Source organism: Myxocyprinus asiaticus, chromosome 16 (assembly GCF_019703515.2).
Source record: "Myxocyprinus asiaticus isolate MX2 ecotype Aquarium Trade chromosome 16, UBuf_Myxa_2, whole genome shotgun sequence".
NCBI classification, from domain to species: Eukaryota; Metazoa; Chordata; class Actinopteri; order Cypriniformes; family Catostomidae; genus Myxocyprinus; species Myxocyprinus asiaticus.
Genome location: NC_059359.1, coordinates 6,236,630 through 6,262,881, shown reverse-complemented (window position 1 = coordinate 6,262,881; position 26,252 = coordinate 6,236,630). Strand labels below are relative to the sequence as shown.

General features: G+C 36.7%; 2 protein-coding genes across 3 annotated transcripts; both read left to right on the top strand.

Moving 5' to 3' along the window:
- Window positions 1-3,863: 3,863 nt before the first annotated feature.
- On the top strand, window positions 3,864-4,565 carry LOC127454659 (neurexophilin-1). Its single transcript, XM_051722024.1, has one exon. The coding sequence runs from the start codon at window positions 3,864-3,866 to the stop codon at window positions 4,563-4,565; it is 702 nt and encodes a 233-aa protein (XP_051577984.1).
- An 11,784-nt stretch (window positions 4,566-16,349) lies between these two features.
- ica1 (islet cell autoantigen 1) lies at window positions 16,350-25,729 on the top strand. 2 transcript variants are annotated; one of them, XM_051722002.1, is made up of 14 exons: window positions 16,350-16,573; window positions 17,019-17,116; window positions 17,301-17,331; window positions 17,426-17,591; window positions 20,240-20,312; window positions 20,470-20,593; window positions 20,753-20,951; window positions 21,964-22,089; window positions 22,314-22,412; window positions 22,609-22,712; window positions 23,054-23,103; window positions 23,599-23,838; window positions 23,966-24,043; window positions 25,581-25,729. In XM_051722002.1, the coding sequence occupies exons 3-14, from the start codon at window positions 17,315-17,317 to the stop codon at window positions 25,694-25,696; spliced, it is 1,392 nt and encodes a 463-aa protein (XP_051577962.1). In that variant the 5' UTR covers window positions 16,350-16,573; window positions 17,019-17,116; window positions 17,301-17,314; the 3' UTR covers window positions 25,697-25,729. The 2 variants fall into 2 exon arrangements, with proteins under 2 accessions (XP_051577962.1, XP_051577961.1); XM_051722001.1 differs by lacking the exon at window positions 17,019-17,116.
- The last annotated feature ends 523 nt before the right edge of the window (window positions 25,730-26,252 follow it).

Genomic DNA, 26,252 nt, shown 5'->3' with positions numbered 1-26,252 from the left:
ACATTTTACCTTTTAAATATATTATAATTTTTAACTGTATATTTTAAGGTAACTGACTGTTAACGAATTTATTTATTTATTTATTTTTTACTGTAGCATTTCTACAGTATTTTACCATTAAAATTACTGAAATGTTTTACGGTGTACTCTTTAAAAAAAATAAAATAAATAGTTTATACAGTACAAGCTAGTAGCTAACTACATTGAATGTTATTTGTAGTAAAACCATAACTACAAAATGAACCATGGTTACTACAATATTACTATAGTAAAACCATGGTTTTCACCAAAAAACATGGTTACTACAGTCATGGTTACTGCAATTTCACTATAGTAAAGGTTAATTTTTGTAAGGGGTAGACAAATATGGTGACAACATAAATTAAAACATAAATGTATACACTAATAAAACTAGAAAACATCCTATTTTATATAACTGAATCAGACAAAAGTGGATACAACCCAGTTGTTGATACCGAAGAGCTGTGGAGAAATGTTATTCCAGACGGCTCCTCAAAATCCGATGGCGGGGCACTTACGCTGATCTAATGGCCTGTTTCTATTGGCCGTGCATTCACAGAGATGTTCGCAGGTGGTGTGCGGCATGCCATGAATGTCAGCTGGTGAATCCGCCGGCCACCCCAAGAGCACCTTTGCACCCGCTTCCTTTGATCGAGGTCCCTTTCAAAAGAATTAGTATGGACCTCGTGGGCCATTAGAGTGGACAGCATGCAAACATTGCTTTGTGTTGGTTCTGGTGGACTAAACAATGCGATATCCGGAAGCAGTGCCTCTATGCAACATTTCAGCACGTAGTGTTGCGGAGGCACTCTTCAGAATAATCTCCCGAGTGGGAATTCCAAAAGAAATCCTCACTGATCAAGGCACTACTTTCATGTCACGTACACTACGCGAACTGTCCGAATTATTGGGTATTAAATTGATTTGGACAAGCGTGTACCACCCGCAAATGGACGGCTTGGTCAAATGGTTTAATCAAACCTTGAAAAACATGATTCGTAAGTTCGTGCACGAAGATGCTCAGAATTGGGATAAGTTCCTTGAACCACTGTTATTCGCAGTGCGAGAGGTCCCGCAAGTCTCCATGGGGTTCTCCCTGTTTGAATTATTGTATGGGCGTAAGCCTTGTGGTGTCTTAGACTCGTGAGGGAAAATTGGGAGGAGGGACCTTCAACCAGCAAAAACAAAATTCAATACATTCTTGACCTGAGAGCAGAACTCCACACATTGGGGCAGCTATCACAGGAGAATTTGCTACAGGCTCAAGAATGTCAATCCCGGCTGTATAACAGGGGGGCTTGGCAACGGGAATTTACACAGGGAGATAAAGTCCTTGTATTACTACCCACATCAAGCTCTGAATTACTCGCAAAGTGGCAAGGGCCCTTTGAGGTCGGGGAAGACGATTATGAGGTGACGCATATGGATGGAGGCGGAACATGTCAGATTTACCACCTCAACCTCCTAAAACAATGGAGAGAGAGACGGTCCCTGTGACTTTGGCGACGGTGGTGCCGGAGAGGGAGGGGCTCGGTCCAGAGGTGAATTTAAAAATCACAGATCAAGTCACCCCAGTTCCCTGTGGAGACCACCTCTCACCATCCCAACCAGGTTGCAAGGAGAATTCTACGATGTGTTCTCGCCTCTTCCCAGGAGTACAAATCTCATACAGCACCATACCGAAACGACCCCAGGGGTAGTGGTACACAGTTGTCCCTACCATTTACCCAAACACAAAAAAAGGTAGTGCTGGATGAATTGAGGGCTATGCTTGACAGGGGAGTAATAGAAGAATCCCAGAGTGATTGGGCCAGTCCAGTAGTCTTAGTCCCTAAGAGTGATGGGTCGGTCCACTTTTGTGTGGACTGTGTGCGTTACACTCCGTTACTCTTCCATTCGGTTTGTTTGGGGCCCTGGCGATGTTTCAGCGACTTATTGACAAAGTCCTTCGCCCACACGCTGTGTATGCCACTGCCTATCTGGATGATATCCAGCATCTGAGAGCTGTCCTGAGGTCGCTGAGTTGGGCGGGACTCACAGCAAATCCGAAGAAGTGTGCAATTGGGCAGGTGGAAGTGCGGTATCTGGGCTTCCACTTGGGTCATGGACAAGTGCGTCCCCAAATTGATAAGACAGCAGCCATTGCGGCTTGTCCGAGTCCCAAGTCCAAAAAGGGGGTGAGACAGTTCCTGGGGTTGGCTGGCTATTATCGGAGGTTTGTGCCTAATTATTCGGACATCACCAGCCCGCTGACTGATCTCACTAAAAAGGGAGTGCCGGACCCGGTCCAGTGGACGGAGCCATGCCAACAGGCTTTCTTACAAGTAAAACCCGCACTCTGTGGTGGTCCACTATTACATTCCCCTGACTTCTCTCTCCCTTTTGTTTTACAGACAGATGCATCGGACAGGGGGTTGGGGGTTGTGTTGTCCAGGAAGTGGAAGGTGAGAAGAGCCCCGTGCTGTACATTAGCCGAAAGCTCTAAGTAAGAGAGACTAGGTACAGCATGACTGAAAAGGAGTGTCTGGCCATCACATATTGCTGTGGAGGACCTGTTTTTAGATAAACAAAATGAGTTTTCACTTGAAAGCCCCAATGTCGTGAGGAGGCTGCATGAACTGTTGCTCTCGTGCCCTATCATGAACGTGCACAGATTAACGGTTAGTGAACATGACGCAGTTTGTTTTTTTTTGTTTCTCAACAAACCTTATCGTATGCTTTTATAACAATCATGAGTCTCGTGGAATAATTTATTAGACTTCTGAATTATACTTTTTTGTCCTTTTGAAGCTTGAAGAGGTAGTCACCATAAACTACCATTGTATGACATCACTGAGCACAACATTTTTTCACAATTTCTCCCTTTGTGTTAAGAAAAAGAAAGAAAGTAATATAGGGTTATAACAACACAGGGGTGAGAAAACAATGACTGAATTTTCATTTTTGGGTGAACCATCCCTTTAAGGCTGGCAGGCCTCAAGTGAATAATTTATGTAAACTAGTTCATTACATGAACCGTCCGAAAGAACTGACTCACTAAAATGAATCTGAGTTCCCAACCCTAATATAAGAAAATAATTTATTTTAACCGGTTCATTTACTTGAATAAACCGATTCACTTATTTTTCCAGTGCTACATGCAGTATGAGAGATGGTTAAGGTTAGCACATTTGGTTAATTCCTTGGCTGTATTTATCTGATTAATTGTATTAATATCTCATGCTTAAAATAATGTGTCAAATGTAGCGATTTGTGATGCTACAGCGATACTCGTCGGAACACGTCCGGTAGCTCGTTACTGTAAAAGCTACACAATTGTGAAAGTGAAAATAGCTGAGATACTGACACACTTCTGAAAAATGTAGTTACGTAGTAGTGCCGCTACTTTTAGCAACTTCTCCCTTACACTGCTGTCAAGCTCCAAAAATGACAAAAGCTGCCATATCGCCTTTGTGAGTCAAGCTATCTTTTCCCCGATTTCAATTAATCTTACACTTATATTGATGTCCAAAATTCAATTAGGCATTACAGGTACCGCCATATTTGTTTCAGGACTGACCTTGTGCTGACCCCTGAAGTTGGATACGAACAGCTCTTTGACAAGTGACATACTGTAACAAACTGGAATATTTGAATTATTGATTCAAAAGCTAGTTAACAAAATATCTCTCTAGTAAGACTGTCAAATCATTCCAGTTTCCATTCAGGCGGTGAGTGTTTTCACGAAAGTGTGTTCTGACATTTTTTTCTGTGTTTCTAAAAAGCACCTTTCTTTCTCATTTTATGTTTCTCAGACCATATATGCCAAAGGAAATAGTTATTTGAGCCCCAGGTCTCTACAAATGGACAGAACAAAAACAAAAATGAAGCATTCATGTGCTGACTCTGACCCTTCGCCCATGTCAAGTCCTGATGTCCGTGATGCTACTGACCAGACCCCGGCCCACCTGTCTGACAAACTCCGTCCATTTTCTGAGCAGGAGGTCTGGGATTGGGCACCTAACTTGACGGAGACACACCCATCTGCCCAACAGTCCAGGAAACGGCTGATGATGAAAAGTGGAAAGGTGAAGAAAATGTTCGGCTGGGGTGATTTCCAGTGCAAAGTGAAGACAATCAGCCTCAACCTGCTCATCAAAGGGAAGATTGTGGATCACGGTAATGGAACTTTCAGCGTTTCTTTCCGATACAACACCATCGGAGGGGGTAATGTCTCCGTAGGGCTAGTCCCTCCAACCAAAGTGGTGGAATTTGATGCGACAACACAACAAACAGTTCTGCACTCGGTGGAGACCAGGATGTTTAACTGCAGGGTGGAGTATGAGAAGGTGGAAAAAAGTACGCAAAGCAATCGCTGCTGGTACGATCCGTCACAAAGCTGTGATCAGGACCAAACCCACAGCTATGTGTCATGGCTATGCTCCAAACCATTCAAAGTCATCTGTGTCTATTTATACTTCTACAGCCTGGACTACAAACTGGTCCAGAAAATCTGTCCAGATTACAACTACCACAGTGAATCTCCATACTTCCCTTCTGGATGATCAATATATCGCACAGTGAAGCAAATATTAGTACATGTCATCTAAAATCATTTGGCAACTTGAATAGGAATAGTTCACCCAAAAATGAAAATTCAACCTGGTCTCATAGAAACACATTACTATAGGTACATTTTTGCTAAATGATTTTTAGGAGTTTCGCTGTACACATCGCAACAGATTACTGGTGAAATGAACACTAGAGGCGCTAAAACAAGAAAGTTTTTCCCTTTCACACAAATCACGAGTAAAATGGCAGAATACTTTTCACCCTGTTCCTCCCACAATGCTATCTTATGAGACCAAAACACTTTTATTATAGCGCTTACATTCAAGTACAATTACATTTTAACATTCAAGTGCATTTAAATTGCGCAGTAGCTCAAATGATAGAGCGTTGCACTTGCAATGCAAAGGACAAGAGGACGAGTCCTGAAGAGCATGCGAGTCGATGTGAAAGCTGAAAGTGTCATAGAAGCACCACAAAATGATGTGGCTGCTTTGGGAACCATTGCTTTTTATGACACTATCGGTTAAGTTTATGTTTAAGTTTTAGGGTAGGAAGGTAGGTCTTGTTGATTTAAAACTCGATAGAGTGTTAAGCCCAAAGTATACTTCGGTTTTGACGCGAACACTTAGCATATGCGTACAATCGAATGCTCAGCCATTCAAAGTATACTTCATTTGACAGTGCACATTCACAGGAGGTTTGCGGATGCACGTTTCGATTTCTTTGAGATACTGAACTATTTCTCTTCAGGAGTTTTGACCCATAAAGATGTCTTTATATTCCTTCAGACTCCAGTTGTACAAATGTAGGTATCTCCTAACCAACTCAGACACGCATTCTTTACGACATGCACATCCACTGTCGCATACTGTGTGTTCAGAATATGCACAGTTAGAAAAATCGGGCCGCACTCGTTGAGTGCTCGAGCATTCAAAAATTTGATCACTCGTCATGTACGCAGACGGCTAGTTTTTGCATCTGACTAAAGTATACTTTCGGTTTTAACCTTAAAAACCTCATCTGTTTGGGATAAAGTTTAACTTGCTTTTAGCGCCACACAGTGGACATTTCACCTTGGAACTGCTGTGATACGTGTAATTAGCCGCGTAATATAATTTTGCAAAAATGTCGCCACAGTCAAGTAATATACATGAGATCAGGTTGGGAATTTTGTCATCATTTACTCACCCTTATGTTTTTTCAAACCTCAATGACTTTCTTTTTAGTCATTTTTGGAGTTTGACAGCCACGGAATACTGTCCACTTTTTTTTTTTTTTTTTTTTTATGGAAAAGAGCAGCGTGAACATTTAACCAAACATCTCCTTCTGTGTTGCACAGATGAAGGAAAAACATACAGGTTTGAATGGAAATAAGTGTAAGTAAATGATGACAGAATTTACATTTTGGGTGACTTTTAAAGTTGAAGTTGAATGTTATGGGTGTTACCCAAAAAACTTCTACACGTAAGTGAAGATGCATAAAGAATCCATATAATATATAATACAATAATATTATCCTTATAATACAGTATATGATACTACTATTTATCAAGACAAGCCTGTCAGTGTATTTATTCAAGTCTAAGTATGTTTTCTTAGGATATTTTTGGCAGAATATTTTTGGGAAACTCCAAACCAGCTCAGAAATTAAGTCTCTTATTATAATATTATGATTTTCAAACTTTTTCTTTTTTTAAATTGTGAAAATCTATGTAATACTGTCTGTGATTGGTCTTCATGCACACTTATAAACTTCAGAAGTTGGAGTTCATGACAAGTACTGGTGTATATGTGTCATTATTCCTGACAGACAAGGCAAAACTTAATGAGATCCTATAATTGGTTTTGCGTTGCTGAGACCATGTGTCAGTGGTTTGTCATATTCTTTGGTGAATTAATGAAAATGCCCATGAAAGTGATAATTTCATTATTGAATACAATTTAATGCCACACACTGCTGGAGGCAATTACTCACCACATGCTGAAAATTAATGTAAAATGCATATTTATCCTAATGTTTCTCAAATCTTAAATTTTTTTGAAAGTAATGATTGTAGAAAGCTTCCATGTTGGACATTTCTGTTACTTAATTTGACATTATAGGCCTCCTGCAAGCACTTTTGAACTTTTGGATTTTTGTTTATATCTGTGTAAACATCTTTGCAGATAACACAGGGATGTTGTTGCACTGACAGCAAACATTAATTACCGTTTCAAAGGTTTCAGACAGCACAATCAATTGCAAGGAAATAACAATCTTATGCTTCCAATAGAAATGCTGCCCACTCCTGTATCATTTCGATAAAACAAACATTTACTGTAAATGTCAAGTATGGTCCATAACAGAGTGCAGAACCTTAGATTCTCCCACCAATCCAAGGATGTAACCATAAATTATTTATATATATATATATATATATATTAGGCATGTAACGATTCACAAATTTCACGATACGATACAATACGATGCATAGCCTCACAATACAATACAAGCACCCACAAATGTTTCGCTCAAATTTATTCAAGGATTCAACATAAATGTCTTTTAAATCACAAACGCCACAAAATGCTTTGTTGATGATAGAGGTCAACAGAGAATGGCCAGACTGGTGCGAACTCCATTAGATTACTCGAGGTCAGTAACGTATTCTAAATACTTTGGATTACTTCTTCAGCACTGGTAGATTTTTTCACTTGTTTTGACTATAAAAACTCTGCCAGTACAGTAAGACAAAATACATGTTAAAAATACATTCTCTGAAAAACCTAAATAAATTACGATCCAACGTGAATTTTCTTGATAAAAAAATATGATCGTGCCCGGTAACATGTGCATGTAAAATGGCTAGAAATAGCATTTTAGCTTAGCGTAAAGCTGACAATTTACACAAGGTTTATTTCTATTTCTTCTGCTCCAAACTTACTTCAAACTTACTTCTCTGTCTGCTTGTATGAATGTAACACATCATAAGAAAGTGTTTCACCGCTGTCATTTATATGTATAAATGTTTTCCATCTGAAAGGACTAAATATTAAATGAAACAAATGACAATAAAATGCAAAGTAATCTCTTCAGTAATCAAAATACATTTTGAATGTAACTGTATTCTAATTACCAATGATTTAAATTGTAACTGTAGTGGAATACAGTTACTTACATTTTGTATTTTAAATACGTAATCCCATTACATGTATTTCATTACTCCCCAACACTGTGTGTGTGTGTGTGTGTGTGTGTGTGTGTGTGTGTATATATATATATATATATATATATATATATATATATATATATATATATATATATATATATATATATAATCATGTAAAAACCAAAATAAAATATATATTAAAAAAAAAATCAAGATTGAGGGCACCAAATGTGTGAGTTTAAGTATCAGTCATTGTAAAACCAATATTGATTCTGAATTGCATGTTGCAATGTTAAGGCGTGTTAAGTAGGAATGTCGCTTAGCTCCTTAAAAAGATAGATTTTCATCTTCATTATCAAGTCTATGATGATGACAGAGTGATTAATAATGTTCTGTAGTTTCACTAATCGGGCATGTTGATATTTCCATGGGGTTGGATGTTGTTCGCTGATAGCGTGAATCTCGTGACTTTGTCAAGAACACATTCAAGTCATATTTCACTTAAAAATCAAAAGAAATAAATAAGACATTATATTCTGCATAATAGAAATGAAGCCTGTTTTTGGATCATTAAGATTTTTTAGCATTGTAACATTGTTTTCAAGACAGTCATTTATACACGATGGCAGTATTTGTTGTATTCTTTATGTTGATTTAATTGTAAAATAATTATTTTATTGTTTAGTTATTTCAATAAAAAGAAAATGCTGCATTAAATAAATATAATAAGAATTTCCTTTGAGAATAATGGTAATTTTTTTTTTTTTTTTTTTTTTTTTTTCAAAACTGGCTTTATTTTCTTTATGTATAGTATAATTTAATATTTATTTTATTTTATTATTATGGTGCAAAATGCGATCTGAACCAAAGTCCCTCTCAAGTCAGTCCACTCAGCCGCCATCTTGGGAACGCTCCCTGCCCATTTAGTCAGCCATCTGGGTTCCGGAAGTATTTTTCCCATTAATTTAACCCATAGACTTTTCATAAAATCCTTCATAAAAGAGTTGTAAGCTATAAACCAAACAACCAGCTCAGAGGTAAATCACAACATCACAAACTGTGTTTTGAGGCAAAAAAGTATTTAAAAACCGGACAAAAAGACAAAGGGACAAGACTGTGTACTTATCGTCTTTCATGAGGGCACAAACTACAATCCCATGAAGCATTGCGAAGGATGTCATTGAATAAAATAATTGAATATAAAACTATTAATTTTAGGTTGTTGATAATATAGAGACAATATGTTTTAAGTTTATTGCAAAAAAATTCTATATGTACAAATATATAAGTAGTTTAAGAAAGAAGAGACACCGACTCGATTACGTCATTCACAGTGTGTCATGAGAAGGGGCGGTTGCTGCGAGGCATGTTTCGTGGGCTTGGTTCTCTGATTGGTGAAGCTTTCTCTGTTGGACAATGGGTAATGTAGTTGTTTACCATGAACTCCGTCATCAAACACGATTTTTAAACAATGAAGTTTGAAAATGCCTGACGAAGGTCGCGTGACCGAAACATTGCTGAATAAATTCTGATACTCTTTGCAAACCAGGATAGTGTGCGGGATTTTTTCCATTTCATTGACTTTGCTACAGCTTGTGTCTTACGCACCTATCAATTACTTCTCAGGTGTGCAAGGTTAGTTGTTCATTGATAAACAATGAAGTTGAAATAACGCAGATGGATGGCTTCAACAGAAGCATATTGTACCATCGATGAACAACCTCGGAGCTTAAGGTAGGTCTTTCTTTAAAGGTTTTTGTTGAAAATCATTTAGTCTATAGAAAAAATTAATGGGATTTGTACTTTTTTTTTTTTTTTTTATAAATACATGCGGCATGAAAGTACAGCTCCTATCTTCTTGAATGGGAAAAGACCAAAATCTCCAAAGCGGCTGGTCAAGATTATGATAAAAGAGCATATTGCAAATCAGCAGTAAAATCTTTCAACAATGGTATCATAAATTGTGCTTCTTTAGATCAGATGTTGATAAAAAAAAATACAAATAAAAAAAATGCATTTTCAGGCTGGTCCAATGCACTGATCTAAACGTGCATGCCTGTTCACATGTTGACTGAAAGGCGATGTCTGTATCTTAAAGCTGATTGGCTATTTTACCTGTAATCAGAATCAGAATGAGCTTTATTGCAAAGTATGCTTACAAACACAAAGATTTTGTCATGGTGACTGGAGCTTCCAGTGCAAAGAGAATGCAACCATATATACATACATACAAACATATACACTACCGGTCAAAAGTTTTGAAACACTTACTCATTCTTTATTATAATTTTTATTTATTTATTTTTTCACATTTTTGAATAATAGTAAAGTCATCAAAACTACGGAATAACGTAAATGGAACTATGGGAATTATGTTGTGACAAAATCCAAAATAAATAAAAACTGTGTTAAATTTTAGCATCTTCAAAGTAGTCACCCTTTGCCTAGAATTTGCAGACATGTACTCAAACTCATTTTCTCAATCAACTTCTTGAGGTATCACCCGGGACACTTTTTAAACAGTATTGAAGGAGTTCCCATCTATGTTGGGCACTTATTGGCTGCTTTTCTTTATTATTTGGTCCAAGTCATACATTTTTTTTATTACATTTTAGCTTTATAATTAAATAAATTAATATGGTGGCACAATTATATTTTTGTCTACAAAACTAATTTCAAACATTTAAGCATACGCCTTCAGATCAAAAGATTTTTAAGATCATGAGAAACATTTCAGTCAAACTTCAGGAGCTTAACAGAGGGGTCCTTGGCGGCGCAGTCATTTGTGTACAGGGAGAAAAGTAGTGGGGAGGGTACACATCCCTGGGGGGCACCGGTGCTGATTGTACATGTGCTGGAAGTGAATTTCCCCAGTCTCACTAGCTGCTGCCTGACTGTTGGAAAGCTGATGATCCACTGACAGATAGATGCAGGAACAGAGAGCTGGGTTAATTTAGTCCATAGGAGAGTGGGGTTGATGGTGTTAAAAGCCGAACTGAACTTAACAAATTTTATCCTTGCATAAGTCCCATGTCTGTCTAGATGCTGAAATATGTAATGCAGTCCCATATTGACTGCATCATCCATAGACCTGCTTGCTCGATACGCAAACTGCAGGGGATCCAGAAAGGGTTCAGTGGTTTCCTTCAGGTAAGCCAACACCAGTCTCTCAAATGACTTCATGACCACAGACGTCAGAGCGATGGATCTGTAGTCATTCAGTTCTTCGTTCTTGGGTTTCTTTGAGATGGGGATGATTGTGGAACTTTTGAAGCAGCAGGGAACTTCTCACTGCTTCAGTGATCTGTTGAAGATCTGTGTGAAGATGGGGGCCAGCTGGTCAGCACAGTATTTTAGACAAGTGAGTGAAACACTGTCTGGGCCTTTTGTCTTCTGTTTCCGGAAGATCCGGCACACATCCTCTTCACAGATCTTAAGTGCATCTTAAGTGCATGTAGAGTAGCATGAGGGGGGTTGTAGGAGGTGTAGGAGGTGTGTTTGTGTGCTGTGAAGGTCAGAGCGGGTGTGGGGTGTGAGACTGGGCTTTTCAAATCTATAGTAAAACACATTTAGGTCATCAGCCAATTGATGATTCCCTACAGTGTTGGGGTCGGTGTCTTGTAGTTGGTAAAGACTTTCAGGCCTCTTCACGCTGATGCAGGGTCGTTAGCTGAAAACAGTTTTTTCAGCTTTTCAGAATAGCTTCTTTTAGCCACTCTGATCTCGTTTGTTAGTCTGTTTATGGCCTGATTATACAAGATTTTATCCCCACTTCTGTAAGCATCCTCTTTGGCCTGATGAAGCTGCCTGAGTTTTGCTGTAAACCATGGTTTGTCATTGTTTTATGTTAAATAAGTCCTAGTAGGAATGCACATATCCTCACAGAAACTGATATATGATGTAACAGTATCTGTCAGTTCATCCAGGTCTGTGGCTGCAACCTCAAAAACATTCCAGTCAATGCAGTCAAAGCAGGATTGCAGTTCCAGCTCTGCAGGACTTCCTTTTCTATATCTGTCATATTTGGTGTTCCAATTTCTCAAATTTCTTTTTAAAACAAGTGCTCAGTCTTGGGTTAAATAGTCTCTGCCTGTACATGTTTTCGTGACATTCACAGCATATTGTCTTCCTCCAGGGGGCCCACTGTGACTCAAAAAGCCAAATATTGTTTTGGGTTGCATTCAGAACTTTCTTTTTTATTCTATTTTTTTGTCTTACTGCAGACAGTTGTACACTAAAAAATAATTTAAATCTATTAATTTAAATTATTCATATCTTAGATAAAGTGTAAACAGACCTCATCAAGCCCTATAAAATGAGTCTAAAAAAAGGCTTATACAAATGACTGTGATTGGTATGGCGTCATTTTTATATCACCAGAATTTGAATTTGAAAAAGCCTCTAAATTTATGATCTTGAAAAAAGAAAGTAATTTGATGTCATCGAAAATTTTTGCTGTTAATTTTAAATATTTGAAAATACTTTGTGTGAATTTACCTGTTATTATTATTAAAGTGGTGGATTTCAGGTCGTGAAATTCAGGTCTCAATATTCAGGTTGTTAATATTCGTTGAGAAATTCATTTGGAAAAATTCGAGGATGATATCCGGAAATGCAAGGAAGAGCAGACGAGCGTCGATGTAATCCATCTCTCTCCTGGACAATCGCAAAGTGATGGAAACAGCTCAAAAGTCATTTTAAACAACAGTGACAACAACACTGTGAAAACACAAAAAGGTATACTTTAGGGATACTTATTATAATGTTTCATTAATGTGTTTTGAAGAAAAGATCAACTTAAAGGAGTGGTATGTAAGATTCAGAAACCCTTGTTATTAATGATACCTGTGGCCATTAAGTGAACTGCATCCCGCAAGATGCCGCCCTGGGCAACTGCCCATGTCGCCCATGCCTAAATCCACCACTGATTTTCTGTATAACCAAGTTATGTTACACTAATGAATGGAGCTTTTTGCATTATCTTGAACATTGTCTAGCATTCATTTTATGTGTTTTTGTAGTTTACCTTGCTGAATAATTACAGATTAACACTGACATTAACCTGACTTTTAGTATAAAAAGAAGATCGTTGAAATTATTTGAAAGTTACAAAGTAAGGTAGCTTGCAATTCATCAGCGATAGCAAGCAAGATCAAGTTAGCTAAAATTACACAGATCAATCCTTATGGCATTATGTTTCACATGCTTTGCAGTTATGTAAGCTTACCTGCCCAGTTCAGGGTCGGTTTTGATCCCCAAAACCGAACGACCTTTGTTGTCCTTGATGCTAAAGGGGGCAATACACAGTATACATATATATATATATATATATATATATATATATATATATATATATATATATATATATATATATATATATATACAGTTGTGCTCAAAAGTTTGCATACCCTTGGAGAATTGGTAATATATGTACCATTTTTAAAGAAAACATGAGTGAGCAGGCAAAACACATTGCTTTTATTTCTTATGGGATTCATATTCAACTGTAGGTTACAACAGAATGGCACAATCATAAAACAAAACATGGCAACAATGAAAAAAATGAAATGACCCCTGTTCAAAAGTCTGCATACCCTTAGTTCTTAATGCTGTGTATTGCCCCCTTTAGCATCAATGACAGCGTGCAGTCTTTTGTAATAGTTGTCTATGAGGCCTCAAATTCTTGCAGGTGGTATAGCTGCCCATTCGTCTTGGCAAAATTCCTCCAGGTCATGCAAAGTCTTTGGTCTTCTTGCATGAACCGCACGTTTGAGATCTCCCCAAAGTGGCTTGATGATATTAAGGTCAGGAGACTGTGATGGCCACTCCAGAACCTTCACCTTTTTCTGCTGTAACCACTGGAGGGTCAACTTGGCCTTGTGCTAAGGGTCATTGTCATGCTGGAATGTCCAAGAGCGTCCCATGCGCAGCTTTCGTGCAGAAGAATGCAAATTGTCTGCCAGTATTTTCTGATAACATGCTGCATTCATCTTGCCATCAATTTTCACAAGATTCCCTGTGCCCTTTGAGCTCACCATCCCCCCCCCCAAAAAACATCAGTGAGCCACCACCATGCTTCAAAGTGGGGATGGTATTCTTTTCACTATAGGTCTTGTTGACCCCTCTCCAAACATAGCGCTTATGGTTATGACCATAAAGCTCTATTTTGGTCTCGTCACTCCAAATTACAGTGTGCCAGAAGCTGTGAGGCGTGTCAAGGTGTTGTTGGACATATAACCGGGCTTTTTTGTGGCATTGGCTTCTTTCTGGCAACTCGACCATGCAGCTCATTTTTGTTCAAGTATTGTGGTATATCTGCTTTCCAGAGCAGCCTGTATTTCTCCTGAGGTTACCTGTGGGTTTTTCTTTGTATCCCGAACAATTCTTCTGGCAGTTGTGGCTGAAATCTTTCTTGGTCTACCTGACCTTGGCTTGGTATCAAGAGATCCCCGAATTTTCCACTTCTTAATAAGTGATTGAACAGTACTGACTGGCATTTTCAAGGCTTTGGATATCTTTTTATATCCTTTTCCATCTTTATAAAGTTCCATTACCTTGTTACACAGGTCTTTTGACAGTTCTTTTCTGCTCCCCATGGCTCAGTATCTAGCCTGCTCAGTGCATCCACGTGAGAGCTAACAAACTCATTGACTACTGTTACACAGATACTAATTGAAATTTAAAAAGCCACAGGTGTGGGAAATTAACCTTTAATTGCCATTTAAACCTGTGTATGTCACCTTGTGTGTCTTTAACAAGGCCAGTGTTCTGCAATATGTGCATTTTTATTGTACCCCTTACTAAAATCAGACAGCAGTATTCCGTTATAGTTTCTTTAGTTTTGCATGTAATGCATGCGTGGAAGATCAAAAGTGATCATTACACGAGTCATTTAACCTTAAATGTCAGTCTTTTTCTTCCTTACAAGTATTATCACACACACACACACACACACACACACACACACACATGTTGGTGCAGCTATCATTATGAGGACGCTCCATAGACATAATGATTTTTATACTGTACAAACTATAGATTCTATCCCCTAACCCTAACCCTACCCCTAAACCTAACCCTCACAAAAAAACTTTCTGCATTTTTACATTTTCAAAAAAAATAAATAAAATAAAAAAAAAAAAAAAAAAAAACATCGTTTAGTATGTTTTTTAAGCAATTTAAATTATGGGGACACTAGAAATGTCCTCATAAACCACATATATAGCATAATACCTTTGTAATTACCAGTTTGTAACCTAAAAAAAAAGTCCTAGTAAACCACTTAAACCTGCCCACACACACACACACACACACACACACACACACACACAAACATAATAAAAATACAGAGGCCTATAAAGTATTCTTTGTCATTTGCTTTGTGAACACAATTCCATTTACTTTCAGACAGTGTGCTGCGCTGTGGGATGCGACAAATGCCAGCACATTTTTTGTGTCTATTTATAAATCTTGAAAAAGTGATAGGCCTACTGCTGTTTACTTACCAGAGCCAACATTTTATTTTTCTCTCATTAAAGTTTTATCTTTCAGGTGACACGGCTTCATTTCACCCAAGTCAAGCAGCTATGAAGGGAGAGAACAGAGACTTGTATGTTTCTATTTAAACATTTCAGTTATCTGTGCACGTATCAAATACAGTATGTTCCTATGTTCATTCATGTATATAAGTTCATAACACCCAGACTATGGTATGTCATGATTGTAACACATAATAATAATAATAATAATAATAATAATAATAATAATAATAATAATAATAATAATAATAAAGCACTATAATGTCAATTTACAGTATATTTTTATGTGTATATACTAATGTTGGTCAATAAACAATAACACATAAGATTATGAAGCACAGACTTTATTCACACCACCAGAGTACAATGTAAACATTAGTCATAAACACTGCCTGGTTGCTTTCGCTTTTTGTGTGTTCTTTATGAGTTAACAGCAGCTCTTACATTCATACGGACGTGATCATCACAGGCGTTTTGTAATCAATCAGACCACAAAACAACACAACACAAAACATTTGAAACTTCTGAATGAGAGATGTTTACTGTGATGTACCGCTGAGATTGGCCGGTGTTATGGATCAACTGAGGATTGTTTTCTGGGCATGTTTGCGTGCACGTGAATAATTTTAATTGCCTTTTCTGCAGATTCCTTCAATGTGAATTGCCAAGGAGCAAATAAAAGACGTTTTGCACATTATTAAAAATGTAGGCTATATATATTTACTGCTATATAGGCCTATGTATTATAGCCTACACTGTATATATTAATTAATTCATTAAAAATAACTTTTTTAAGATGTTTCCATTACTTTGCGATTGTCCAAGAGAGAGCTGGATTAACAGCAAAAATTTTCAATAACATCAAATTACAACCAGTTTTTTTTTTTTTTAAGATCATGAATTCGGAGGCTTTTTCAAATTCAATTTCTGGTGATATTAATATGACGCTATAGATTGGCCGATTCTCACCAGCGATGAGAAAAGTAACAGGTATCACCTGACAACACCGCGTTCTCTCAGAAGCGGTCTGAAGAATAATACACGCCTGTATAATACGCAGTGAAGAGTTGATCTAGCATTATTATGCTAGATCACACCCACAAATTAGAGACCCCCATTTCATGATAAGTGCCGTTCTTCCATCTCACACTACTACGATGTTCGCACTGCGCTCGTGCGGTAGCGCGCATGACGTCACCACCCCTCCTGCGCCAGGACGCGCACACAAACACACGCAGTGAGACAGATATAGGGTTTAATTTTCTTATTGCAACATGTCTTAAATATCTACAGATGCCATACAGATCTTAAAAGGTGAGTCTCGCAATAATCAGATTGTATTATTGCAAATAGATCATTTCCTTTATTGACTCTATTGCAAATGTACAATATAGTGGATAGTGAAACCCTTATTTGTTTTGGTGAGGCATAGAATTAAATGCGGATGTTGGAATTACACGCAGGGTGACTAATGAGAGCAGTGAAATTATTTGCGTTGCTCAGATATGATAAATTAGGTGTATTATCAAAGCGCATCTCTTCCCACCGATACATGTATGCTATTAGCTATTTATATTATAAGATATATCCATTATAAGATATTTCATTAAAACTTGTGATTCCAGAAATGTCTAGAACTGTATATTCTTCAAAAGCAAGCTGTTGAAGGGAGTTATTACATTGTTAGCATTTTCAGCACGTTGAATTATAATAATTATATAAAAATTATAATAATCTATCATATTGATATAATTGTAAGGTATCTTGAGGCCCCATAGTGGATCCCGACCCCACTGCTTGAGAACCACTGGGCTACAGTAGGCTACATATAGCTGTCATCACTTACACAAGATCAGGGTTTGTACAGCTGCTCAATTACATATTGAGACCTGGTCATAGCTTAAAATATAAAGAACTGTATGTTCAGTAAATTCTTTCTTATTTATACTCAGTATTGAAAATGGACCCCACTGTATGTAATTAAACTTTCACAATTATTTTAAGTATATTATGTATTAAACTTTGGGAATCTTTGTTTCAGATAAACAAATAAACATGGAGAAAGGGAACCAGTGAGTATGCACAGACCATTATTACGCAGACATTCATGTTAATGTTGAATAAAAATGAAGGAGATGCTTTAATTGGTTTGTTGTGTCTTTGCAGTGGTTATTCTCATTTCGATCAATTTCTTCAAAGTCAAGAATCCTCTGTGGTGAACACGTTCCAGCAGAAATATTGGAAAACCAAGCAAACTTTGATCAAAGTAACGGGGAAGAAGGAGGATGAACATGTTGTTGCTTCTGATGCCGATCTGGATGCTAAACTTGAGGTGAGAACAGGGGCGATTCTAGGATTTCAATCTTAGGGGGGCTCAGCCCCCAGTGACTCTATTAGAAGTGCACATTTAATGTATTCCACTATGTTGCGTAGATAGCATTTTGTTTTGTTTTTTTAAACTGTGTTTACATCATTCAAGATAGCCAGCTAATATTCATTCAGAATGTTGTCATTTTCTAAAATAAACCAACTTATAAAGTTATTAAAAAAATTACTAAAACAGCTTAAAGAACCATTCTAATAATGATTTTTTTCCCCATTTATTATTATTATTTAAATAGTTTATTATAGAAAATAATAATTTCACATTTTGTATAGATTAAAGTTATATCAAACTCCACAAAAAACTAGTATTACAATAAATGTCACATTTACCTGTGGGTAAATGTCACACATTAATAGGGGCAAGAACTTCCTGTTCAATACAAAACCAGGGAGGGGCTCTCTCAGGTGCAAGCAAACGAGCCAAATGTCTGAGACCGAATGCATAATAATAAAACAAAATCTTAGTGTAGGCCTAGCCCACCTTTGTCAATCGGCCTATGTAATTTACTGAAGTGTAATCTGGGACGTTTACCTTTCCAAATGAAGGACTTCGCTGTGCTGTCAAATTGCATGAAATAAGAGAGGGGGACATCAATAGGGAGTGACTGTAGCAGGTAGTTGAATTTTGTAATACAATTAATATTAATAACATTAACCTTCCCAGTCATAGATAAATGTAATGAAGCCCACCTGCCCACATTGCGCAAAAAACTTTTTATTAAAGGGTCAAAATTAACTCAATTAACTAAATCACACAAATATGTTGGGAATAAAATCCCCAAATACATAATGCCCTGTCTGGGCCACTGGAAGGCGCCCAGCTGAAAAGCCGTTACTGGACAGTACGCTGTCGGAGCCAAAGCTTCGGATTTAGACCAATTCGCTCTGTATCCTGAGAACTTAGAAAAGGAATTAATAATTCTGTGGAGGCAAGGCATAGATCTAGTAGGGTCGGAGACAAATAATAAAATATCATCTGCGTAAAGCAGAAGCTTATGCGCCACACCTCCCGCCACCACCCCTGGAAAATCATCCTCCTTTCTTATCACGGCTGCTAATGGTTCCAGGGCAAGACAGAACAATAAGGGGGAAAGAGGGCAACCCTGCCGAGTGCCCCTATCCAGAATAAAATAATCTGAAATTAATCCATTCGTTTGAACCGCTGCTACAGGGTGTCTATAAGTAACTTAATCCAACCAATAAATGTATTCCCGAACCCATATATTTCCAAAATCTTAAAAAGATAATCCCATTCTACCATATCAAACGCCTTTTCGGCATCAAGCGAGATGGCAGCGAACCGAGTCTGATCGTTCGCCACTGCCCACATGATATTGATGAAACGCCTAATGTTATCAGAAGAGTTACGGCCCCGAATAAACACCACCTGATCTATATGCAGGGTTGGGGAGTAACGGAATACATGTAACGGGATTACGTATTTAAAATACAAAATATTAGTAACTATATTCCACTACAGTTACAGTTTAAATCATTGGTAATTAGAATACAGTTACATTCAAAAAGTATTTTGATTACTGAAGAGATTACTTTACATTTTATTGTCATTTGTTTCATTTAATATTTAGTCCTTTCAGATGGAAAACATTTATACATATAAATGATGCGATCCAAAGTGCATTTGAACAGCGGTGAAACACTTTCTTATGATGTGTTACATTCATACGAGCAGACAGAGAAGTAAGTTTGAAGTAAGTTTGGAGCAAAAGAAATAGAAATAAACGGTGTATAAATTGTCAGCTTTACGCTAAGCTAAAATGCTATTTCTAGCCATTTTACATGCACATGTTACCAGGCACGATCATATTTATTTTGTCAAGAAAATTCACGTTGGATCATAATTTATTTTTTCTAGTAAGACCTTTGATATTAGGGCAAAAATCTTATTCTTGATAATAATTTTTGTATTGTTTTCCTGCAAAAATATCTAAAAATCCTTAAAACAAGATCAATTTGATTGTGCAAAGTGCATCGTTGCAATTGCCTCTTTTTAAAACACTTGGGTGCTGTTTGCAAAGTCACAGATTTTTGGGGGGGGTTGAGATTAATTTTAGAGGGGCTGAAGCCCTCCTACTGTAAATAGGCTCTAGCAATGCCTATGGGAGAGAAGCTGGTATATTTTAAAGATCTTCACCTATTTATGCAGCTGAAAAATTCAGGGCTTCCCATACGAAAGAAAATCACAAATGAGATCTCTTTAACATCTAAGTTATTTTCTTTGCAATGAGATCAAATGGAGACTTCAGCTGATGCAGATGTTTCTCCTGAGAACCCCCCACAACCCCCCCAATTAATCTTACATGACATTTGCCAAAGTCTGAGAAATTATCTGAGCGATGCTATCCACATTCATTTTACAGTACTGTAAATTTTCTGTACTCTTACTTTGTCAACAAATCTCACTTATGTAAATATGTATTTCTCCTAAGGTATTTTTGAAGAAATATCTGCGAAAAAGTTAATTAAATAAAACAACTAAAATCTCCTGAGCTATGAAAGAGCAACCTCTGAGCAAAATAAATTCCTCTAAATAGCAATGCTATTCATTTGGTTTTGGTTTTTTTCTTCCCCCAGGTGTTTCATTCTGTACAAAGAACATGCATGGAGCTCCTTAAGGTGATTGAACAATATCAAATAAGGATCAGCTGTAAGTTACCTTCAGAATCATACATTTATCCCTAATTATTCAAATTCTCACAACATTGATTGATTTCACGTTGATTTCACTTTTTATTTTATTATCCAAAAAAAGCATACCTGATGAGTACTGGATGTCCATGACTAAGTTCTGACGCTCTTTCCAGTTTTGTCCCAGGAGGAAAACGAACTGGGTCGGTTCCTGCGTTCCCAGGGTTCCCAGGACAAAAGTCGAGCTGGAAAAATCATGCAAGCGACTGGGAAAGCACTCTGCTTCTCTTCACAGCAAAGGTTAGCCCTCTGCATTTACCTTGAGCTTGTTGATCTTCAATAGCTATAGCACGATTGGGAAAAATTCAGAATTGAAAAACTGGCTCTCAGGTCATGAGTTGGAATTTGAATTGAATTCATAGGTGAAGACTGAACACTGATAAACTTTCCTCTCTGCAGGCTGGCACTGCGCGGTCCCCTGGGTCGTCTGTATCAGGAGGTGGAGACGTTTCGTTACCGTGCAATCTCAGATACGTGGCTGACGGTGAACCGGATGGAACAGTCACGGACAGAGTACAGAGGAGCTCTGCTCTGGATGAAAGATGTTTCTCAGGAGCTTGACCCTGATACACACAAACAGATGGAGAAGTTCCGCAAGGTCAGTGTCAACATGACAGGTCACTCCAAAAATTTAGATGCAAAAGTAGAATATATAAAAGCACATTGCAATATTGTTTAGACATCACAAGTGAGAAAATCAGTATTGCAGCACTTCTCATGTTATAGAATAGAAACGAACAGAGTAGAATAGAATAGAATTTGTCTTGGACTTCCTTCCGTGGTACAAAAAACACACAAAACAACCCAGCACAAATACAAATATGTATATCCTCACATCCTCATACAGTACATACTTTCCATGAATAATAATAATAATAAAAAAAAATTATCAATAAATAAAGGTTTACTATAAATGATGGACATTTAATTCAGTGTTTCTTGGAAGATTTTTGCCATAAAAAAAAAAAAAAAAAATGAATAAATAAATCTTTACATCACACTACGGTATGGAGACCCTTAGAGGACAGGGTTGTAATTTCTTTTCTGAAATATTTTGCATGGCCTCGCAATAAGTTTTGTGTTCCCTTGCATTACATTTATTGTGGTTTTGCTACAGTAACCATATTTTAACCTAGATATTCGTAGTGAAACAATTGTAATAATACACGAAAATGAAAACTATGGTAATAAAAATCATAATTTTGTGGTTAATATGGTTTTAAAACCAAAGTAACCGCAAGATTCTACAATATTACTTTAGTAAAACCATAATAACCACAAAATTATGATTTTTATTACCATAGTTTTTATTTTCCTGTATTATCACTTTGGCTTCACAATGAATATCATGGTTAAAATATAGCTACTGTAGTAAAACCATGGTAAATGTATTTTAAGGGAATGCAAAAGTATTGCGAGGGCATGCAAAACTATTTCAGAAAAAAATAATTCCCACCCTGTCCACTAAGGGAGTCCCTATCATTCCCATTAGCAGGTCAAAGTGCCAGGAAATTACCGCACTTAAACAGTTTCACCAGCAGAGGGAGTAACAGCTTGTAAACGGATTGTTAATTTTTGGCAAAAGTTTAATATCTTTTTCAATTTCTCAGGTTCAAACTCAGGTGCGTCAAACCAAGACGAGTTTTGACAAACTGAAGAATGACGTGTGTCAGAAGGTTGATCTGCTTGGAGCCAGTCGCTGCAATCTCCTCTCGCACGTCCTGACAACCTATCAGGTATCATGTCATTTTACGTTTCTATAGACGAGAGTAAATGGTGTTTTATTTTTATTGCTTTATCAGTTATGTTTGTAAATTATTTCTCTTTACCTGAGTATTCTAACTGTATGCTAATGCATGTAACTATATTTAAGGAATAATTGACTTGTTGTTCTTGTAATCTGAATGGATTGTGAATAGTAGCAAATTATAATGTCTGTCTCTTCTTGTCTGTACCACAGACCACATTGTTACACTTTTGGGAGAAGACTTCTCACACTATGGCTGCCATTGATGAAAGCTTCAAAGGTTGCCAGACGCATGATATTTCAACACTGAGGGTGAGACATTTTTAATGAAACTTGAAAAGGAAAGTTTAGCCTGAAATTAAATATATATATATATAGAAGCTCAAATGAGAATTGTGATTAAGAACATCGCTTATAAGAAATGGGTATAAACACTCTTGAGCAACTTTTTTTTTATTCAGCTTTGTGTCCAACAAATCTATTTACCTTTTCCCTAATGTTACTCCAGGATCCAAAGAGCAAGAGCTCAGATCAAGCTGCAAAGAAAAAGGTGAAGAAGAAACTGAAGGCAAAAGCAGAAGATGAGGAAACGAGTCAGAATACAGATGAAACGTATTGGCTGTTCTATTCTCATTTTCTTTAGTTTAATGTGTTACTTAAAGGAATAGTTAACCCAAAAATAAAAATTCTGTCATTGTTTACTCACCCTCGTGTTGTTCCAAACCCAAATGCTGTTATTATTATTTTTCTGCGGATCACTGACCACAGAAGAATTTTTCAAGAATCTTCACGCAGCTGATTTATGTTTTCTATCCTTTTTGGAGATTTATAGACATGGTATGGTACAAACTATGAACTGGAAAAGAGCTGCATGAGGATTATTTAAAAATGTTCCTTTTGTGTGAACTATTATTAAAAGCTATAATCACTTATCTTGTTCTTACTCATTTTAGGCTTATTTCAATTGCAGAAGAAAATCACAGTAGGACGTCCACACAAACAGGTAAACATTTAATAAAAGCAATTTGATATAATTTTATTGAAAACATTTTTTTAAACATTCTTTATTTAATAAAACAGGTAAAACTTTAATAAAAACATTTTTATTTAATTTTATTTAATATTTTTTAAGAAAATATCAAAATTATTAAATTATAAATATTTCAATCTTTTTTTGAAAAAAGAAGTCTCTTGAAAAGTGTTTTACATTCAAAAAATATTGTAATATTTACACATTTCAATTTAATAAAATTCCAAGTAAACTTTAATACATTTTAAAAATATTTTATCAAAAGTTTTATTAATTAAATTGTGTTTAACATTACACAATTCAGTTTGATGTTACAATTGAATGTTGTAATGAAATTGAAATGAGTTAATCTTAGAAATAGGCTCAAATATTTTTTGTGTATCTAAAAGAATGCCACAATATCTAAACTACTGCATCTTCAAACAGTGGGTTTAAAAGTAAAGGATTTGCTGCCCTGTATATACATAGGTAATGATGAGTGTTTATCCAGCGGTCAGAAGGATGGCTTGAGTCTTTTAAATGAGATTCTGGGCAGCAGTTCTCTGGATGAGGGGGGTTTCACACAGGAATGGCATGATGTGTTTGGTGAAGATGAGACGACCGGCAGTATCGGAGCAGAGGTTCAGACAGATGAGGAGGAGTCTGCTTTCTTTCTGCCGTCCAAACTGTTTGACCAGAATATGAACGATCTGCAATCTTCAGTCTCAGGTGAGAGGAAAGTCAGCAGTGTCTGAGTTTTTATGCAAATGATCAGTTGGCATGACACATGACTAAAAATTATGTGTTATATATACTTATATAGAATATCTAATATATAACAACATCCGTATTCCAGGTTGGGCAACAGCCATCCCGCAGAATATGTCAGAAAAAACTGCAGCAAGTCAGAACTCTTCCAAACCTATAGTCAAAGGTACTTATAAACACATTGCAAAAATAAAAAAAATTGGGATGTATAAATATATTGCAATGCATTGATTTGATAAAGGAAAGTTGATGCATCAATAACAGAATTTAATAATCAATTATGTTAATACACAATGTATATGCCTTCACTTTTTTATTAGGGCTGTCAATTTTATGCATTAATTTAGTACAATTACTATTTTTTTTTTTTTTTTTAAATACATGCAAAAAAACATGTCCCGGGACCATAATAAGGAATATTCCTACCAATGGAGCAATTCATGCTTGAAGTACCATCTGTTTTCAGCAGGGGGCAGTAAGCGAAACTATAGTGTTTAGGCAACGCGCAGCTGTACAGACTACAAACCACACTCATGCTTGCTTGACACTAGCAAAAGCACAAGATGAAAAAGCATTCTTGCATTTAAACACAGCTGGACGGAGCGCAACTCCAAATGTAGGGACCTCGAAACTTGTTTTTATAAGTTTCAAACTACGTTTTAATTGACACAGGGACCTAACAACGCTGTTTATAATGAGACGCAACCAAAGTAAGATGCTGCAAAAGCGTCCATCTGATGCACATGTATATTGACGCATCCCTTGGAAAGCTCTCATTATAAATGATATATCGGTTTTACCGATTAATCGGTGCCGATAGTTGCTTTTTGGAACTATCGGTTATCAGCAAAAATCTGTCGATAGTTGCCGATAGTTTTTTCATCATTTAATCATTTAAGTGTCCCCAGTGTGTTTCAGTCTTGTTTGTATTTAAAAGTCCTGGATTATGTACCAAATCGTATTTTTTTCTAGTTATTATTGGGATTTTGGTTGAACAAAAAACTGCATCTGGGATTTTATTCATTTTGGACTCTTTGTCTTTGCGTGCCATAATAAAGAAAGAATAAGAATTATTTTTTTTACATTCTATAAATCAATTTGAAAAACTATCGGCCTTTACCACCACCTTAGTTATCACTAAAATTTTGGCCTGTCATGTGTTCAACAGATCCAATCCACTTTCAATGGAAATTATTTGTTGTTAGAACAATAAAATAACTTTTGTGCCTCTTTGTACATTTTTAAAGCACATTCCTAAGCAAAACAGTGATCTGATGACAAAATAAGGTGCGTATGTGGCAAAATATCGGTATCGACATTTATGTTTTCGTCAAAATCGGTACCGTATCTCCCAAAAATATTGGTGCACCCCTAATTATGTGGAAAATATTTAGCTAGTTTGTTGTACGGTGGCAGCGTATCTTTTTTCTACCCAGTAATTGGGTCATGTTAAATGTATAAGCTGGAGAGAACCATTTATAATAAACTGAAATGGCAATAATGTCAAATTGGGTAAATACAGCTTTAATTTTTTACACGGACCCCCTAGCACCCTCTTGCGGCCCACTGGGGGTCCATGGACCCCAGATTGAAAACTCCTGTTCTACAGTATATAATGCATTCATCAAAATAAATACTTTTAAAAATGTTTTCATTGAGTGATATAAAGTATGTCTATGTAATTGTACACTTTCCTATTACAGATAACACCTCAAGAGAGCTCTCGGCTTGGTTCAGCCTTTTTGCCGATCTGGATCCGCTGTCAAACCCAGATGCGATTGGCCGGACAGATGAGGAACGTGATCTGCTTAGTGCGTAATCAGATAGACTTTATCACTCTTTTCACACAAATGTCAGAGACCTACAGATGCCTGTATTAGGCAGATATCAGATATGGTTTCTATATGCCAAAGCAGCTTTAACCTTAATTAATTCATGAATAAATATTTGCTGCCATAGTATACCAATAATATTCACTCTGGCCTTGAGTCCCAAGCTGGGAGTGTTTTTTCTTTCTTTCTATTCTTTCACTGCTGGTATTATGAAGGCTGTTTGGTTTGCCATAAAATTGCAGATTTTCCTTGTACTACATAATCAAGTAAACTGACAATATTTTATCCGCTACCCAACAACATTCCACTACAGTATGTTCATAGTTAATATGGTGCTTTTGGAAATTGTAATATTGCATGTATGCATTTTTTTTTTTTTAAATCATTCGTTTACATCGCATAGATGGTCAGCCTAAATTAGTCAGAATTACAAAACCAAAAGTGGCAAATATTTTTGCATTTGTTTTATCTTAACCTTGTTTAGGTACAGAATGCATTTTATCTTGCAGTTTAAAACTAATGCTGCATTTCAAAAGCCTTAAA

What these genes read in the sequence shown, in the direction of transcription:
- ica1 (XM_051722001.1), top strand. An exon ending in TGCTTCTCTTCACAGCAAAG is followed by an intron (nt 20,594 to 20,752) that starts GTTAGCCCTCTG and finishes TCCTCTCTGCAG; the next exon opens with GCTGGCACTGCGCGGTCCCC. An exon ending in TTCCAAACCTATAGTCAAAG is followed by an intron (nt 24,044 to 25,580) that starts GTACTTATAAAC and finishes TTCCTATTACAG; the next exon opens with ATAACACCTCAAGAGAGCTC.
- LOC127454659 (XM_051722024.1), top strand. Translation starts at nt 3,864, where the DNA reads ATGGACAGAACAAAAACAAAAATGAAGCATTCATGTGCTGACTCTGAC.